At 40.3% G+C, this 20,472-nt stretch overlaps 1 protein-coding gene across 1 annotated transcript; it reads right to left on the bottom strand.

Annotated features, from left to right (window-relative positions):
* On the bottom strand, window positions 557-2,755 carry LOC109232359 (1-aminocyclopropane-1-carboxylate oxidase homolog). The gene is made up of 3 exons (XM_019398098.1): window positions 2,026-2,755; window positions 1,445-1,766; window positions 557-978 (listed from the first exon to the last, which is right to left on the bottom strand). The coding sequence occupies exons 1-3, from the start codon at window positions 2,568-2,570 to the stop codon at window positions 721-723; spliced, it is 1,125 nt and encodes a 374-aa protein (XP_019253643.1). The 5' UTR covers window positions 2,571-2,755; the 3' UTR covers window positions 557-720.

Raw genomic sequence — 20,472 nt, 5'->3', positions numbered from 1 at the left:
TCGATTTTTAGCGGATTTCTAGTAGTGAAAACACCGGAAGATGATGAAACATTTCTGCAAATCGTATCACTATTTGTGTAATTTGACATGTGATGATAAAGAATTTCCATCGAGCCCTTTGTTATAGATATGTGTCATACTCTATTCCAGAGGCGGGTGTAAAGTGTTGACGACGGGTTCAATTGAACCCATAGCTTTCCATGCGGAGTAAAAATTTATATGTAAAAATTATAAAAATAGTAAATATGAATCCCATAACTTTAAAAGTATAATGAGTTCAATGTTAAAACCTTAAAAATTGAACCCATAAAGTATAAATCCTGGATCCGCCTCTGCTCTATTCTGCTTGTCTCCCGATAGATTAGAGGGTTTTCCTCTGGCAACAACTCCTTGATTGGACCATATAGTCCTGATTCTTGAAAATTCATTATGAAAAGACTAGCCACTGGAATTCTTGGTCCTACACTCTTAGTCTATACTCTGTGATGAACGCTTTTGAACTTGTCATTTTTGATTACAAAACAAAATGGAAACTAGAGTTTGTGACACTTATATGAATATATCACGCTCAATTTTCGAATAGATTAGTCAAAAATATAATCATCCATAAAGATAATAAAAGTGCTTCTTTTCACCATCTGTGAAGCTTAAACATAAGAAATATCTTACTTTAGAACATGAAAATTAGATTCTCCTAACCTACTTTCCATGATTACATTACTATGGCTGGATCTTGTAGTGCAACAATGCAGAAGTTCCATCTAGACCTTTATCGCAGAAGTAATCAGCATAGTCTTTCACTGTGGTTGCGCGATATTTTGGAGGATTATCTTCTGATAACAATTCCTTAATTGGCCCATAAATCTTGGAAGTTGGCAATGAACTGGTGTAGAAGAAACATGCAACTGATATTCTTGGTCCAACTTTATTTGACAATACTCTGTGCTCAACACTTATGTACTTGTCATTTGATATCAGCTGAAAAACACCAGAATAAGAATTATCGATTTTAGTAGCAAAGAAAGTTCTTATATTCTATTCTCTGGAAAAGGTCCAAATTTACTCCTCTACTTATTTTACCTTCCGTTATACTTTGGGACTATCAATAGCGTTACTATTAGCAAAATGTTTACCCTTGGCTTTACCAAAGCTCCAGCATGGGTCGGTGGATTATGCGTGTCAAAATACATGGGGGAAAGGTCCAAATTTACCCTCCTACTTTTGCTTATGATTTATAATTACCCTCTGTTATACTTCAGGTTGGAACTCCGTCAAGGTTAAGGGACAAATACAGAACGATTTGTTGACGCTAAGGATACGAATGGCCCCAAAGTATAATGGTGAATAATATTAAGAAATTATATAGTAGAAAGATATATTTGACCCTTTCCGTTCATATTTTTGTCGTGTAGATCTATGTTTAGAGAAAGAAAAAGATACTAGCCTGCATAAGATCTCCAATATTCACCACAAGTGCACCAGGCGTAGGAGGGACATCGACCCACTGATTCTGGTGAAGAACTTGTAGTCCTCCAATATCATCTCGCAGAAGCACTGTGATAAAATCATTGTCAGAATGTTTACTAGTGCCCATTGTGAGTTCTGGCTGAGGGCATGCTGGATAGTAATGACCCAAAACGCGTAGTCCCTCAGCACAATCCATATTTGTAAGATGAGATAGATCGAGACCAAGACCCTCAGACAATAATTCAAATAAGGATATGCCCAATTTCATGACATGCTTAGAGAACTCCATTAGTATTTCCCTGCATCAATTTCAATAACTTAATGAAACAGTACTTAGAAATAACTTAAAGAAAATATTTAAGTTAATCCGCTCAATTGACCTCGGGGGGCATAGATATTAGATCTCCTATTTTCCTACAATATCCGCCAAAACTCACATTAAGCTTACTGACATTGTCATGGTTTGTTCTTGATCTTTTTCACAACATAACACATATTTAGTTAGTGCAAAAGTTAATGAAGTATATTGGTTCTATCTAATTCATATTCAGAAAATACCTGCATTCTGTGGGCAATTCTTCTGGACTAGGATGATTAGGAGCTATCAAACAGAAAATTGAGTCTCTCCAATTTGCAGCTGGAACAGAAGGCCTATACAAGTCAAAATTGCTAACATGAACGACTTTTTTGGTATTATCTCGCGTATAAAATTGTTTCTTAATCTCAATATTTTGCTCAAAGAATCGCCGTGTTCCTTGCAACATTTCTTCAAGGACAGATAATGGAATACCATGATTAACCACTTGGAAGAAACCCCATGTCTCCGATGCATCTCGAACTTTTTCCACAATCTCTTTATGCTTCATTGGATCTTTATCAAAGCCTTCAAGATCTATCACTGGAAAAATGAACTTTGTCGCGCAGCTATTTAAGGACTCCTGGATTTGTGTTGGCTGGATGAATATTCGAGGCACCTTAGTAATTCCAGCATCGACAAGCCCTTTGACACCGGCCTTAGTATCATCAAAGGCTTTTAACTCACTCATTCTGTCATAACTTTCCTGAACTCTGTCCTGAAAATCATCTGTGCTAGAGACTGCCATCTATTTGCTCAAGTTCTTAGTTTGATAAAAAAAAATATTTCAAAGGTTGAGAGGGTATATATTTCAGATGGAGGAAAGAAAAGAGGAAGAGAACATTTAGATGTATAGTGATACATCATACTGGTTAGATTTGATACTGCATTTGTTAAGTTATATTTTTGTGAACACGAGGCATCCTCCTTAATATAGTTTAGGCACAATCACATGTATATAAAGACTTTTATCATAGTTTAAGACTTTCTCTGTACAATCACATGCACGGCAGAGTAATTTTTTTGTAAAGCTCAAAACTGTAAAGAGCTGAGCATTTGCAGCCTTAGTAATATAAGATAGGCATAATACATAAACAAACCCTTAAACTTGGCCTTAGCTGTCAAGTATGCCCCCCAACTTTGAGTGTGCATAAGTAGGCACCTCAACTTGTACAAATTTGAACATGTAAACACAAATGTTGATGTGGCACATAAATTTTGGAGGTGTCTAGATGATCATTTTGTAAGTTGGAGCGTTCAACTGACAGTAGAGACAAGTTGAGATGCCTACTTGTGCACACTCAAAGTTAAAGGGCATACTTGCCAGCTGATGCCAAGTTTGAGGGCATGTTTATGTATTATTCCTATAAGATATAAGGAGGTTAGGTACTATATCATTTTTTTCGGGTCAATTGGTTTTTTTGGCTCTTTACAAACTTATTTTTAGTTTCATGACTCTACCTTTTTTTTTACACATGGGAGATTTAATTTTACATATAAGAGATCTATCTTTTACTCATAAGAGATCTAAAAAGATCATTTTCTTAAATTTCAAATTGTAAAAGGGCATGATGTACAAATAGCACATTTTTTCCGGGTATTAACTAATACAAGGCAGAGTTATGTCTAATCTTTGTCACCACAAAGTGAGTTCTACAAGAAAAAAGTGCAACGAGTCAAACAAGTTTCTCTTGGATAAACTGACCACAATGCTCACCGGCGGTACTTACCGCATAACATTAAAGCGCATCACTTGCAGAATAGAGAAAAAGAACAGAAAAAAGGACATTTATAAGATATTTTGGTGGCTTCTGAAAAGGAAAAAAAAAGAACGAACATAAATTATCGGCGCAGATCAATAAAACAGTGAATCACTGGCAAATCAAGAATGGCATCTTTACGAATTTTAGTGCCATTTCTGGTCAGTGGTGATACTTTGGAATAAACTTTATGTTAGATATGATTTTAATGATGAAAATAATATATCTGTTCTTTGTATAGGAGCTTATGGAAAGCATTCAAGATTGGAGGAATCAGTCAGAGAAGATCAAGGAAAGCTTCCAAGATTGAAGGAATCAACGATAGTGTTCAACACTGACGGAATAAGTTAAGGCTAGATTGAAGGAATCAATCAATCAAGAATATCGAAGATCTTGCAATATAATCAATCAAGTATGCTAAATCTGGAAGGACCAAGATTCAAGGAAGGATATCCGGCGCTATCAAAGGGAAGTCATTAAAGCCATCTCGCCAAGACAAAGCCGGTGCTGAATAACCTTATTCTTGGAAATAATCAATCTCTTTCTAAGGATCAAATCTCTTGGGTTGGCAAATCTCTTCAAAAATCAAGGATCTCTCAAAGTATTTAATCTTGTCTTTGTACCCTAGCAAATATACTTTGATCGAACCAGATACCCTCTCTTTGTTTTACTGTAAACAAACATTGTAGTTCTACTAGATTTGCTGTGTAACAAGTTAGAGAAGAAAGAGAGAACAACACTGGTGAGGCATTGTATAAAAAAGAAACGAGTGATATAGGAACTGAGCGATCGGTGTAGATCACACCATTCACTGTGTACTCGAGAAACTCATTCACTGAAAGAGAACTCCCTTGCAACCCAAGGGGACTGGACTATGATTCACATTGAATCCGAACCAGTATAAAAATTCCGGTGTCTTCAATTCCTGCATTTAATCTGCATCTTTAATTCTGTCCTTACTGTTATCAAGTTATTACATCTAGTCGACTAATTTGAAAACTAGTCAACTGATAGCGTTTAATTATTTAAAAATAAATAATTCACCCCCCCTCTTGTACTTTCAATTGGTATCAGAGCAAGGCTCACATTTTTTCTTTTGCTTAACAGCTTGTGAGAAAAGATCATGGCGAATCAAGTTATTATAGGAGCACTCTTCCAAGAAGGAAATTCGCAAGTGAGGCCACCATACTTCAATGGACAACATTTCTCTCGCTGAAAAGTGCGTATGGATATATACGCAAAGGCTTATGATGTTAAAGTCTGGAGAGTCATCAAAAAGGCTATCCTCTGCCGGCTGCCGCTCAACCACTTGCTGATCCTGAAGATATAGATTCATATACAGATGAGCAAATGGCAATTGTACAAGTCAACAACAAGGAAAGAAATTTGCTCTACAATGCTATAAGTGGTGAAGAGTATGAGAAAATCTTCTATTGTGATACAACCAAAGAGATGTGGGATAAACTTGAAGTTACATACGAAGGAACCATCAAAGTAAAGGAAACATATATCAACATGTTGATTCATGACTATGAACTCTTTCAGATGAAAGAAGGAGAATCTATTGAAGAGATGTTTGCCAGATTCAGCAAAATCATTAGCGATCTAAAAGCTTTTGGTAAACCATACTCAAGTGGTGATCAAGTTAGGAAGATTCTTAGAAGCCTACCCACTACTTGGCAGACCAAAGTGGTCACACTTGAATCACAGGATCTGAATAAGCTATCATATGATGAACTTCGAGGAGAACTCATAGTTCTCGAGAAAACACATTTCAAGAAAACAAATCAAAAAGAAAAGAAGAAAACAAATACATTCAAGGCCACAACTGAAGTGGAAGAAAATGATATCGATTATGATCCTGAAGCTCTTCAAGAAGAAATTTCCATGGTATCAAGAAACATGGATGGTTTAATGAGAAGATTCAGGAATGCGAGAAGAGGAAGGATGCCACCTAGGCGATCCAGACAATATAATGAACAAGATAAAAATGATGGAAAATGCTATGAGTGTGGAAGATTTGGACATGTTCAAGCTGAGTGTCTAGATCTAAAAAGAAAAATATCCAGAGGCTTCAACAAGAACAAATTATTTGGAAGCTGGAGTGATGAAGACAGTTCAGAACATGAAGAAATAGCAAATCTTTGCTTCATGACAATTCTGGACAACGACATGAACAAACTTTTAGGATGCTGGACAGATGAGGACACCTCAGATGATGAATGCAAAGATGACAATGAAAACTGTTTCATGGCACGAGGTGAAACAAGCGAGGTAAGATCTTATAACTGTGAAAGATATAATGAATTGCAGGATATTCTTGATCTTACTTTGAAAGGGTCTCAAAAAATGATGAATGAACTAAAGAGACTCAACAAAGAAGTAAAAGACTGGAAACTCAAGCATGAAGTATGTGAAATCGAAAAAGAAGTATTTCAAGAAGAGTTTGAGGAATTGCAAATGCAACTCAATGGCATGCGCAAACCCACCAGTCACAGTTCTATCACGTCAACCCACCGACTTACAAGTCAACTAGAGAAGGACCATCCAGAACAAAGTCCACTAGTACCAACACTAATGAAAGATCCAAAAATGAATCAGGAGTTACGTGTCACTACTGTAACAAAAGTGGACATAGATATTCCTTTTGTAGATTTCGTAAATCAAATGTTTCAGGATGGATTTGGAAACCCAAAACAATTCTGAGTCAAGTAATACTAACCAACCAGGACCCAAGCAAGCTTGGGTACCTAAAAAAGAGTAATCACTATGTCTTGCAGGAACACCACAGGAGGAGTCGCAAAGGAAAATGGTACTTAGATAGTGCTTGTTCTAGTCACATGATAGGTGATAAAAACCTATTTAAGGAAGTTACAAAAATAGATGGAGGAAGTGTTAAGTTTGGGGATGATTCAAAAAGAAAAATAGTCGGTACCGGAATAGTCCCTTTCAATAACAATTGTGATATCACTGAGGTTTATCTTGTTGATGGACTTAACTACAACCTTCTGAGTATAAGTCAACTATGCGACTCGTGGTATGAGGTAAACGTCAAGAAAACAGGTTGTGCTATTGAAGATAAGACATGTAAAATAATCCTTCCAGGTTGAAAGAGAAAAGGGGTATCTGATTACAACAATCCAAAGTGATTATTGAGAAAAGAATTTGAAAATAGAGCATTTGAAGAATTCTGTAATGATCAAGGACATACTCACAACTTCTCTGCACCAAGATCACCCCAACAAAATGGAGTCGTGGAAAGGAAAAATAGAACCCTGCAAGATATGGCAAGAACTATGATACTAGAACATTCACTGCCAAATCACTTTTGGGCAGAAGGAGTAAGTACAACATGTCACATTCTCAACCGATGTCTCATAAGGCCTATTTTGAAGAAAACACCTTATGAACTGTGAAAAGGTAAACGTCCTAATATTAGTTACTTTCATCCGTTTGGAAAGAAGTGTTTCATTCACAACAATGGTAAGGACAATCTTGGAAAATTCGATCCAAGAAGTGATGAAGGTATTTTTTTGGGTTATTCATTAAACAGTAGATCATTTAGAGTCTTTAATAAACGCACACTGTGTGTGGAAGAATCAGTACATGTTATATTTGATGAAAATAACTCTTCGGTCGAGAAAGGTATTATTGCAGGTGATAAAGATCAAGCTCAAGAAATTCAGGAGACAAGAAAATCTCAAGAGTCGACTAATGGATCTGATGTTGTGATAGAGTCAACTAATGAAACCAGCAACAATCCACCAGAACCTTCAAATGAGTCAACTACTCATATAGTTCGTCCAAATGAATGGAGAAGTGAACCTGAATATCCTCAAAAGTTCATCATAGGAGATCCAAACGAGGGAATGAAAACCAAGGGAGCTCTCAAGAAGAAAGAAACATAACACTAATTTCTCAGATTGAGCCAAAGAAAATAGAGGAATCTCTGAAAGACTCAAGCTGGGTGCAAGCAATGCAGGAAGAGCTAGATCAATTCGACAAAAATCATGTATGGAAACTGATACCCAAACCTGAAAGTGTTCCTGCAATTGGAACGAAGTGGGTCTTCAGAAATAAACTGAATAAGGATGGAAAGTCGTAAGAAAGAAAGCTAGGTTAGTTGCTCAAGGGTATTCACAACAAGAAGGAGTCGACTATGACGAAACCTTTGCCCCAGTAGCTCGACTGGAATCTATACGAATTCTTCTGGCATACGCATCCTTTAAGAGATTCAGGTTATTCTAGATGGATGTTAAAAGCGCCTTTCTGAATGGTTTCATTGAAGAGGAAGTATACGTGAAACAACCTCCTGGGTTTGTAGATTCAAAGTTTCCCTATCATGTGTATAAGCTAACCAAAGCGTTGTACGGACTGAAACAAGCTCAATGGGCATGGTGCGAAAGACTCAGTTCATTTCTTATTGATCATGGATTTACAAGAGGTAAAGTAGACACTACTCTGTTTATTAAAAGATCATCAGAAGGTAACCTCATTATTCAAATTTATGTTGATGATATTATCTTTGGTAGTGCTAATCCTCTTATGTGCAAAAAAATTTTAAATCTTATGCAAAGTGAGTTAGAAATGAGTATGATGGGAGAACTAACTTTATTCCTTGGACTTCAAATCCAACAATCTGAAGAAGGAATGTTCTTATGTCAGACCAAATATACAAAGGAGTTGATCCAAAAATTCGGTATGAGCAATGCTAAAGCTATTGGCACACCAATGAGTCCTTCAACAAGTCTCGACAAGGACGAACAGGGAAGTCCTGTTGATGAAGCTAAGTATCGTGGAATGATTGGCTCACTTCTTTATTTAACTGCTAGTCGACCGGATATTATGTTTAGTGTATGTAAATGTGCCAGGTTTCAGTCAGCTCCTAAGGAATCTCATCTAACTGCAGTAAAAAGAATTATTCGATATGTTATTGGAACTGTCTCTCATGGATTATGGTATCCTCGTTCTAACACGTTTGAATTAGAAGGCTTTCCAGATGCTGATCTTGCAGGTGATAAGGAAGACAGAAAAGCACAAGCGGAACATGTCAATTACTTGGAAAGAATTAATATCTTGGAAATAGTAAAAAGTAAGGATTAGTTGCATTATCCACGACTGAGGCTGAATACATTGCAATTGGACAATGTTGTGCACAATTACTATGGAAGTCTCATCAACTTGGTGACTATGATTTATCCTTTAAGCCTATACCAATTTTCTGCGATAATTCTAATGCTATATGCCTCTCTAAAAATCATGTGCATCATTCTAGGGCAAAGCATATAGACGTCAAGCATCATTTTATTAGAGATCATGTTCTTAAAGGAAACATAGAATTATCTTTTGTTGGAACTACTGACCAATTAGCGGATATTTTCACTAAGCCTTTACTAGAGGAAAGATTTTGCTCTTTAAGAGAATTGCTTGGCATTATTTGCATTAATCGTTAATATTAGGACCTATGCGCTATTAGTTTTTGTTCTGTATGCCTAATGTTTTATTTCTTTTTTTAATCATTAATTGCGCCTCCGATTTCCCTCTCTTTTCCTCTCTTTTCACATCAGTTGCAGGGTTCAAAGAACGAAAACCAATCATCACGTCTAATCAACTGACACTCCTTCCTTTTCTGTACTCAACCGTCAGAAACCCTCTTTTTAATGCTGAAACTTCTTTTCAATCTCCATCGTCTCCATCGCCCAGAAACCCTCCTCAAAAGTTCTCCCCAACCAAAAACTCTTCAATGGACAAACACCCCAAAAATCCCTCTGCCTCCACCAGGAAGAACACTCGCTCCAAAGTAAAACCCCCTTCTCAGCCCCCAGAACAAGTAGACCTAGGGTCCGATCATTCTGAAGGTTTTGCCTCTTCTCGGGCTGATTTGTCGGATCATTCTCATACCTTAGGAGAAAAAGCTTTGGGAAAACAACCTATGGAAGAACCCCCTACTTCGTTCACTCCAAAGAAGCCAAAAATAGATCTTTCTAGTTCCCTAGAGTCAGACCTAAATTTCTGGGATTCCCCAAATAGGGACTTCTATCGCCTTGAAAGACAAGCCTATTGCTCATGGGAGGGTAGTCGGCCTTGATGACATGGAAGCCCTAAATATTAAGGTAAAAGATCTTTTCGTTTATCAATGTTGGTCAAAGTTCTTTTCTGTTCCTCCGCCTAAGGTTTTTGAACCCCTAGTGAGAATGTTTTATGCCGATCTTCGCTCTAGTAAGTCTGATAAGTTGGAGTCCTTAGTGTTAGGAAAGCGTATATTCCTTGATTGTGGCATGTTTGATTCAATCTTTCAGTGTAAGTGTTCTGGTTTTCCCATGCTCTTCAAAAATCCCTGGACCGATGATTTTGAAATTTCCTTTAATCAAGCTAAAAAGTGTATTGCTGAGTGTCCATCTGAGTCTCTCCCAAACCAATTAGGCCCTAGTGATGTTAGTTTCAAAACTCGTGTTCTGGCCCACATTGTTGCAACCACTCTGCTCCCTCGTACTGGCTCCTTTTCCACCTTCTCTCAAAAAGACAACTTTCTGGTCTATTGCCTTGTGACAAATTCAAAATCAAACTGTCCTCCTGAGTCATCAATTTTATGATTGAAAGTGCCGATGATCCCACTAGTCTACCCTATGGCATGGCCATCACTCACATTTTAGAAGCTCATAATATTTCCATCTCTAAATATCCCTTCATCTCTGTTTCAAAATCTTACAATTCCAGAGCTTTTGCGAGTGTGGGGTATATGTGTGTGAACGGCTCACGGGTTAAGAAACAAGAAGGAGAAGTCAAGTTGTCACGACCCGAATTTCCCACTTCTTGGACCGTGATGGCGCCTAATATTGCACTTATTAGGCAAGCCAACGTTACAGAATATTTCACCTTTTTCCTTTGTTCTTTTATAATTAAAGTTTAACAAAACTAAATCAGCGGAAATAAAAGCAAAAATACATTATTTAACTAATTACCCTTATACTATTAACGAAAACAAAAGTAGATACCACCCAGAAACCGGTGTCACAACTCACGAACAGTCTACGAATACTACAAGTAATGGTTTGAAAGAAAATACATCTGTCTCGAAGAAAGTAAAACAGAAATGAAGTAAAGATAGGAGGGGACGCTAGGGCCTGCGGACGCCTGCAGGACTATCTTGGGTCTCCTGAATGCAGTAATAGCAACCAACCTCTCGATCAACCACTAGCTCCGAAATCTGCACAGAAAGTGCAGAGTGCAGTATTAGTACAACCGACCCCATGTACTGGTAAGTGTCGAGCCTAACCTCGACGAAGTAGTAATGAGGCTACGGCGGGGCATAACAACATATATAACCTGCAACAGTTTACACTAAAACAGAATGGAAATACAGAATGAAATATAACAGTAACTTGAATTAAATAAATACGGAACCCAGTCGTTCTACCAATACTCAGCTATTACCAATCCTTAAGGGAGTTTCAGCACCACAATAATGAACCTCAGTAGAATATGAATACATAAAAAACAAATGATGCGGCGCGCATCCCGATCCCACCATATAATCAATAACAGTATAAGCATTCACCCTTATTACTCCTTCTTCTGGCGTGCAACCCGATTCCACCAGTCCACCCTTATTACTCCTCAATATATCACCCTTATTCCTCCTGTTGCGGCGTAAAACCAATCCCACCTGTCCACCCTTACTACTCTTTGTTGCGGCGTGCAACCCGATCCCACCAGACAATCACATTTCGCCCTTATTCCTCCTGTTGCGACGTGAAACCCGATCCCAATCAATATATATATATATATATATATATATATATATATATATATATATATATATATATATATATATATATATATATATATATATCAGCACCAATCACAAAATAAAGACAAGTGTTTCACAAGTTAACTCAAATCCTCCACAACACTTATACTTCAAATCAACACAATGGAATATCACTACAATTATGAAACTTCACCAGTTAAAACTACACAGCGAGACCAACCAAAGTGTACAATGAAGCACCAATAAACCAACATAAACCAACAGTGTGATATAAAGAAACTATGGAACAATTAACAGCACCAATAGAGAAACAAACATTTAACAAGAAGCAATTAGACATGGAAGCATCAATAAGCAAGTAACAATTAAGACATGAAGGAAATATATAGGGAAACGTGGAAAGGGAACAGGCTAAATAGGAAATTTGGCGGCCCATAGGTGCTCGTCACCACACCTATACGCCACACACATGGTATTTCACATAGCAAGGAAGTTGGGGATCCCTAATCCTTCAAGTCAAGGTTAGACCAAACACTTACCTCAAGCCAACGGGTAACTCATAGCTCAAACACCGCTTTACCTCTTGATTCCCCCACCAATCCACTCGTATCTAGCCATATTTAACTTTATAACATCAATAAACGCTAAAGAAACCAATTCCAATGCAAAATTATAGATTTCCCAACCTTTTCCTCAAAACGTCAAAAATCGACCCCGGGCCCGCTTGGTCAAAACTCGAAATTCGGACCAAAATCCGATTACCCATTCACCCCCGAATCCGGATGTACAATTGGTTTTCTAATCCGACCTCAATTTGAGGTCCAAATCCCCAAATTTCGAAATTCCTAAGTTCTACCCAAAAACACTCAATTCCACCGTGAAAAATCCTAGATTTTATGATAAAATCTTGTAAAAAGATGAAATAGATTGAAAGAAATAAGTTAAGAATCATTTACCTATGATTTGGGGAAGAAATGATCTTTGGAAAATCGTCTCTTGAAGTTTAGGTTCTGAAAAATGGGAGAATGAATGAAAAATCCCGTCCAAAAATGGTTTTGAACAGTCGCATTTATCGCATTTGCGATCACAGGTTCGCAAATGCGGCCATTACTTCGTAAATGCGAAGCTTGGCCTGGCCTGCTGGCATCGCAAATGCGAACAAATGTTTGGAAATGCGGTCTCTGTTCCAGTCGCAATTGCGACAATGAGCTTCGCAAATGCGAAGGTCCCCTTCCCAGCCTTTTGATCGCAAATGCGAAATATCTTCGCAAATGCGATGCTCGCATTTGCAAGCCAGACTTCACAAATGCGAAGTCTGCAGACCTGCAACATACCAGAAATTTTCCTTAAGTCCAAATCACTCCGTAGCCTATCCAACCTGAGCCCTCGAAGCTCCAAACCAAATATGCACACAAGTCTTAAAACATCATACAAACTTGCTCATGCGATCAAATCGCCAAAATAACACCTAGAATTATGAATTCAACAACAAAACACATGAAATTTTAAAGATAGTTTCAAACTTTATATTTTCTCAACCAAAGGTCCGAATCACGTCAAATCACTTTCGTTTTTTACCAAATTTCACAGATAAGGTTTAAATATTATAACTGACCTGTACAGGGCTCCGAAACCAAAATACAGGCCCGATACCAATAAGATCAGATCATTTAAATCATTGCATTTTCAGCCTTATCAATTTTTTTCAAAAATTCATTTCTCAGGCTAGGGACCTCGGAATTCGATTCCGGGCATACGCCCGGGTCCCATATTTTACTACGGACCCTACGGGACCGTCGGAACACGGGTCCGGGTTTCTTTACCCAAAACGTTGACCAAAGTCAACAAAAATCATCATTTAAAGCCAAAAATCATCTTTTCTTAAGTTTTTCACATAAAAGCTTTCTGGATACGCGCCCGGACTGTGCACGCAAATTGAGGAGAGATAAATGGAGGTTTTAAGGCCTCGGAACACGAATTCGGGTTCTAAAACAAAAGATGACCTTTTGGGTCATCACATTCTCCACCTCTAAAACAACCGTTTGTCCTCGAACGAACATAGAAAAGTACCTGAGTCGGTGAAAAGATGGGTATATCGGCTCCGCATACCGGATTCCGACTCCCAGGTAGCTATCTCAACAGGCTGACCCCTCCACTGCACACGAACCGAAGGGTAACTCTTTGATCTCAACTGTCGAACCTGCCGGTCTTGAATGGCTACCGGCTCCTCCTTGTAGGTCAAATCCTTGTCCAATTGGACAGTGCTGAAGTTTAACACGTGGGATGGATCGCCGTGATACTTCCGAAGCATGGACACATGAAACACTGGATGCACAACTGATAAACCTGGCGGCAACGCAAGTCTGTAAGCCACCTCTCCCACTCGATCGAGGATCTCAAAAGGCCCGATGAACCTAGGGCTTAGCTTGCCCCTCTTCCCAAATCTCATCACGCCCTTCATGGGCGACACTCGAAGCAACACTCGCTCTCCGACCATGATTGCCACATCACGAACCTTACGGTCGGCATAACACTTTTGGAATGAGCTATACGAAGTCTCTCCTGAATGATCTTAACCTTATCCAATGCATCCTACACTAGATCGGTACCCAATAACCGAGCCTCCCCTCGACTCATACCACCCAACTGGCGATCGACACTGTCTACCATATAATGCCTCATAGGGAGCCATCTGGATGCTCGACTGATAGTTGTTGTTGTAGGCAAACTCCGCTAATGGCAAGAACTGATCCCAAGAACCTCTTAAGTCAATAACACAGGCGCGGAGCATATCCTCCAAAATCTGAATAGTACGCTCGTACTGTCCGTCCGTCTGAGGATGAAATGTTGTGCTCAAATCGACTCGCGTACCCAACTCACGCTGTACTTCCCTCCAGAAATGCGAGATAAACTGCGTACCTCGGTCAGAAATGATAGACACGGGCACACCATGCAGAAGAACGATCTCCCGGATATAGATCTCGGCTAACCGCTCTGAAGAATAGGAAACTGCCACAGGAATGAAATGCGCTGACTTAGTCAGCCTATCAATAATAACCCATACTGCATCGAACTTCCTCTGATTCCGTGGGATTCCAACAACAAAATCCATAGTGATACGCTCCCACTTCCACTCAGGAATCTCAATCTTCTGAAGCAAACCACCAGGCCTCTGATGCTCGTACTTTACCTGCTGACAATTCAAACACCGAGCTACATATGCAACAATATCCTTCTTCATCCTCCTCCATCAGTAATGTTTCTGCAAGTCCTGATACATCTTGGCGGCGCCCGGATGAATAGAATACCGGGAACTATGGGCCTCCACTAGAATCAACTCACGAAGTCCATCGACTCTGCATCCTCAAAACTCCATCATCTCCAACTGTAACCTGCTTGGCACCTCCGTGCCGCACTGTCTCCCTAAGGACAAGCAAATGAGGATCATCATACTGCCGATCTCTGATACGCTCAAATAATGAAGACCGAGCGACTGTACAAGCTAGAACACGGTTGGGCTCAAAAACATCCAACCTCACGAACTGATTGGCCAAAGCTTGAACATCCAAAGCAAGCGGTCTCTCAGCGACTGGAATATACGCAAGGCTACCAATACTGGCCAACTTCCGACTCAAAGCATCAGCCACCACATTGGCCTTCTGCTACGACCCTAAACCCAGACCCGGTCGTGATGGCGCCTCTCGTGAAGACAAGGCCAGCCGACACATTTCCAATCCAGTTTTAAGCAATTAAACAATAAGCATTACGTCTAAAACATGAAATAAACTCAGAAGTAACAATGACAATACAAAATAATTCGCGGAATACAACCCAACTCAGCCCGATACCGGGGTGTCACTAGTCATGAGCATCTACCAAGGTCTAAAATACAACGAAATTCTGGAAAACATACTAAAATAGTATAATGACATCAAGAGGGAGTAAAGCTGTGCTGCGGACGTCGGGTAGCTACCTCGCTAATACTCCAATGACTCTGCCTCAACTCAGCCAATACCCGCTACCGGGTGCTGAAATACCTGAATCTGCACACGAGGTGCAGGGAGTAAAGTGAGTACTCCAACTCAGTGAGTAATAACCATAAATAAAGACCGAGTGATAAGAATCACGAAAAGTGCATCAAATGCTGTATAGAAGTAGTACAAAACCAGTAAGAAAGCAATGAAGCTGTGAAATCTCTTAAAGCATCTTAGCTCAGTTTAAAACTTCTTAAAAAAAAATGGCTTTTCAACAGTTAAGCAATTGAATGCAAAACAACTAGAACAGATAAGCATAGAGAATCCGCCCCTCGGGCACAGTTACACAACTAAACAGGTAAATGACAGGTAAATAAATAGATAAACACATAAAGGTTCGCCCCTCGGGCTATAACTTAACAACTCCGCCCCTCGGGCAATATCTCAGATCAAACCAGCCCCTCGGGCAATCACATAAAATAATACCAGCCCCTCGGGCTATATCTCACATCACAATGGGTACCCGCGCTCACTGGGAGTGTGCAAACTCCTGGAGGGGCCCCTTACGGCCCAAGTGCAATATCAAGCCATCTCGTGGCATCATAAATAGGCTCTTGGCCTCATATCATTATCAAGCCACCTCGTGGCGTACAATCTCAGGCCCTCGGCCTCATAATCAATATCAAGCCACCTCGTGGCGTACAATCTCAGGCCCTCGACCTCGTAATCAAAATCAGTGTATCACCGCTGCGGCGTGCAGCCCGACCCAAAAGATATCCTCACAACATAGGCCCTCGGCCTTACTCAGTTAAAATCACATAAGCCTCTCGGACAACAGTAAAACAGTGTTTCTCAGCCCAAAACATCATTTAAATATCATTTGAGTATTAAAACTAAGTGAACATGGCTGAGTTTTGAAAACAGTGGAAAATAACATGACTGAGTTCAAGTATAAAGTCAAAACAGTGAGGAAATATCAACAAAAATCCCCGAAGGGTTCAAATAGTTGGCACGAAACCCAAATATGGCTTTCAGCCCAAATAGTGATGATAGCAAATAGGTTTCAGTCAAATACACGGAAAAATCATCAATCGGTACAGACCAAGTCATAGCCCCCAATAGTGTACGACCCCACGCTCGTCATCAAGCGTGTGCCTCACCTCAATATAGCACTACGATGTGCAATCCGGGGTTTCAAACCCTCAGAACATCATTTACAATCATTACTCACCTCGAACCGGCTAAATCTCTAGCTCGCGACGCCTTTGCCCCTCGAATCGGCCTCCACGCACGTCGAATCTAACCAAAATCAGAACGAGGACGTCAAAATATGCCAAGGGAACAAAGCCCAAGTGAAAACAATCAATAAAGGGCACAAATCTCGAAATTACCAAAACCCGACCCCCGGGCCCACGTCTCGAAATTCAGAATTTTTTTATACCAATAGATTCCTCATCTCCCCATGAGTTCATACATACCAAGAACACCAAAAATCCATCCACAAATGACCCTTCAAATCCCAAATGTTTGGTCTCCAATTTCAAGCCATAGCTCTCCAATTTTTAGGCTTAGATTTCATGATTTTCTAGGTGGAATTCACATAATAATCGAGTTCTAGCCAAGAATCTTACCTCCAAACGTTTCCCCCTTGAATCCCTCTTCAATCTCCTTCAAAAATCACCAAAAACGATCAGCTATGGAGGAAATAAGCCCCAAAATCGCGGACAAGACGAGCTTAAAAACATCCTGCCCAGGCATATTTTCCTTCTTCGCGAACGCGGTCAAACCCTCGTGTTCGCGAAGCACAAACTTACTTTGACCAATTTTTCCTCTATGCAAACGCGACATGACCATCACGAACCCGATGGTTCCTCAGCCTTTCCCTTCGCGATCGCACACCCTCTCTCGCGAACGCGAAGAACAAACACGACCTCAGACCAGCTGACCAAAAAGATCCTACGCGAACGCGACTCCATCTCGCGAACGTGATGCACGAGAATCCAGCCCTTCGCGAACGCGGAGCCTCGATCGCATACGCGAAGGCTAATCTTCCATTGACCTCCACTGACTCTTCGCGAACCCGAGGGTCCACTCGCGAACGCGAAGAGTAAAAACCTGCAACAACTGAACTTGCAACTTCTACAATTTTTCCAACTTCAAAATGATTCGATTGACCACCCGAAACTCACCCGAGGCCCCCAGGACCTCAACCAAAGGCACCAACATATCCAATACCTTATTCAAACTTGTTCCAATCATCAAAACACTTCAAACAACATCAAATCAACTAAAACACATCAAATTCAAACCTAAGTTTCTGAAAATCTTCCGAATTCCGCTTTTGATCAAAAACCCAACCAAACCACGTCCGAATGACCTGAAATTTTGCACACACATCCCAAATGACACAACGGAACTACTGCCACTCTCGGAATTCTATTCCGACCCTTATATCAAAATCTCGCCTACCAACCGGAGATCGCCAAAATCTCAATTTTGCCAATTCAAGCCTAAACCTTCCACGGACTTCCAAAATGCATTCCGATCACGCTCCTAAGTCCCAAATCACCTAACGAAGCTAATCAAATCATAAAAATTCCGATCCGAGATCATATACAAGCAAGTCAAATATTGGTCAAACCTTTTAAATTTCAAGCTTCAAACTGGAAACTGTTCTTCCAAAATCATTCCGATTACCCTAAAACCAAAACCAACGATTTGCATAAGTCATAATACACCACACGGGGCAAGTCATGCCCGAGAACTGGCGAGCAATGTGCAAAAGCTCAAAACGACCGGTCGGGTCATTACATCCTCCCCCAGTTAAACATACATTCATCCTCGAACGTGCCTAGAGTTGTTCCAAAAGCCAAACACTCGCTGAATAGCCTTACCATGCATATACCCGGGGGTGATCCCATGTCACCCTATCTCATATAGGTCCGATAACACATATAAACTGAAATTCCACAATCCAATCTAGCCCATAACCATAGAACCACATTTCTACTGCTGAAATCCTCAATGCGATTAGAATCTCACATTTATACTGCGAATAAGCCCGAACAAGCTGTAATAACCCATACCTGCAACCTCAGGTGCAATTACATGATTTACCACATAACTCAAACGCTTGCAGTGATAACTTCTAATCACAACAGCTGCACACAACAACCGAATACCAATAGAAAACCTCTTATCAACTAAGGTCTCATTCCAACACTTTCATGCACTGGCAATGATAAATGAAATACACAATACAATCTAAAGCCATAACTTGCACAATCCGCGCACCAATAAGAAACAATCCGAACATACTCAAATCGTGAAAGTGACTCAAATGAAAGAGCTGTACTGCAAGCTCACCAGTGCCACTACAACACAAGGTCGAGCACCCGTCTCACATCATAGAAACCGAACCCACGAATCTACCCCGCAAGGTCATACCTCCACATAACTTCGCTGCAATGTGCGACCCTATCCAAACACTGGTCCACATGAAACACCTCAAGTCACTCTGCTCGAAATTGACGACCACGCGCAATTGATGTCTAGAACCAAAGCAAATCATCATGACCACAGTGAAGCAAATACATAACACTACTCAACCCAAAAGGATATAACCGATATGACATCCGCCGAGCAATATCCAATACTCCTTCCCGCTCGACTTCCACTAAGAAACCCCAATAGAACCGACCCGTCTGTGCCTATGAACAACAAATCATAATGTCTCGCAACACAGAAAAGTAATTCATAGATCACCTCAGAACACTAGTAGCTCAATAACAACTGAATCAACACACCCCTCAATAATACAATTTGGAGCCAACCAAGCCGACTCAAGTTAGAACACGCATCCACATTGGCCTGCCAACGAACTCCTTATAAAGGAAATCCTGAAGCTGCTCCTTCAACTCCTTTAACTCTGCTGGGCTATACGATACGGTTCCCGGCATCCAATCAATACCAAAATCAATAACTTTGCCTGGCGACATGCCCGACCACAAGAAACACATCCGAAAAGTCCCTCACCACCGGAACTGAATCAATATGAGGAGCCTCTGCACTGACATCCATCACGAGAGCCCAAATAAGGAAGACAATCCTTCCCAGCCCTCCGCTGGGTCTTCAAAACATGAAACCACTCTACCAAGAACATAATCCGTCGAACCTCGCCACTCAATCCGTGGCATTCCCGGCATAGCCAACATTGCGGCCTTAGCGCAATAGTCCAGAATAACACAACACGAAGATAACCAGTCTATACCCAATATTACATCCAAGATCTAACATACCAAGCATCAAAAGATCCACTCGGGTATCCAAACCCCGATAGTCACTACACAGTTCCGATACACGTGACCCGTAACCACAACATAGCCTGAATATGAGAACTCCCAGTCTCCAACTCCATGTAGCACACGAATCACCATACCTGATTCCAATTCCGCCGTCCGAATACATACCACACCTCTAATATCCAATCATTCCACGAGAGATACTCTAACATTCTTCTGTGCCTCCAAGCAAACTCGGATATCAACAGTCGATCTACAAGAAAGTGCCGCAATACTACCGAAGTACCATCAACTTAATCACATTGCCTTTTTCCGAAACATATACCCTCGTCAAATTACCCCCAACTAGCAATACCATTTCCTTAATCATCTGAAGATCATTTCCCTAATTATCTGAAACTGCCCGTGCTGCTTAAGAATTTTATGGCCTTCCGTTCGGAACTGAACCTTAACCTTACACACGCAAATCTCAATCCTCCACACCTACCGCACATACCAATCCATCCTAAAATAACATGAGAATTTCATATCCCTTCCGAGCCGCAAACAACTATGTACTCAACCAACCAAGAACTTTCCATTGATCCCATTCAGAAGAAAATCACTACACGTCCCCTGCTCCTCATGCCAGCAGAAAATATACATCTCTAGCCACGGTAGAAAACAACAAGAACTCTCCGACTTCCCTTTGCACAAACAAGCCTGTCAGGACTGAATCCTCCTAACTCAACCAACCTACGCAGGCCACTAAAACCCAAGAGTATTGCCGCAAAATACCTGTAGAAACTCATTACCTTGTAAACACCCAAAGAACTAATCATATCCTTACCATACCGATCTGGCC

The sequence above is a fragment of the Nicotiana attenuata genome, chromosome 9 (genome assembly GCF_001879085.1).
Source record: "Nicotiana attenuata strain UT chromosome 9, NIATTr2, whole genome shotgun sequence".
NCBI lineage: Eukaryota > Viridiplantae > Streptophyta > Magnoliopsida > Solanales > Solanaceae > Nicotiana > Nicotiana attenuata.
Note: the sequence above shows the minus strand (reverse complement) of the source record. Positions and strands in the feature narration are given on the sequence as shown.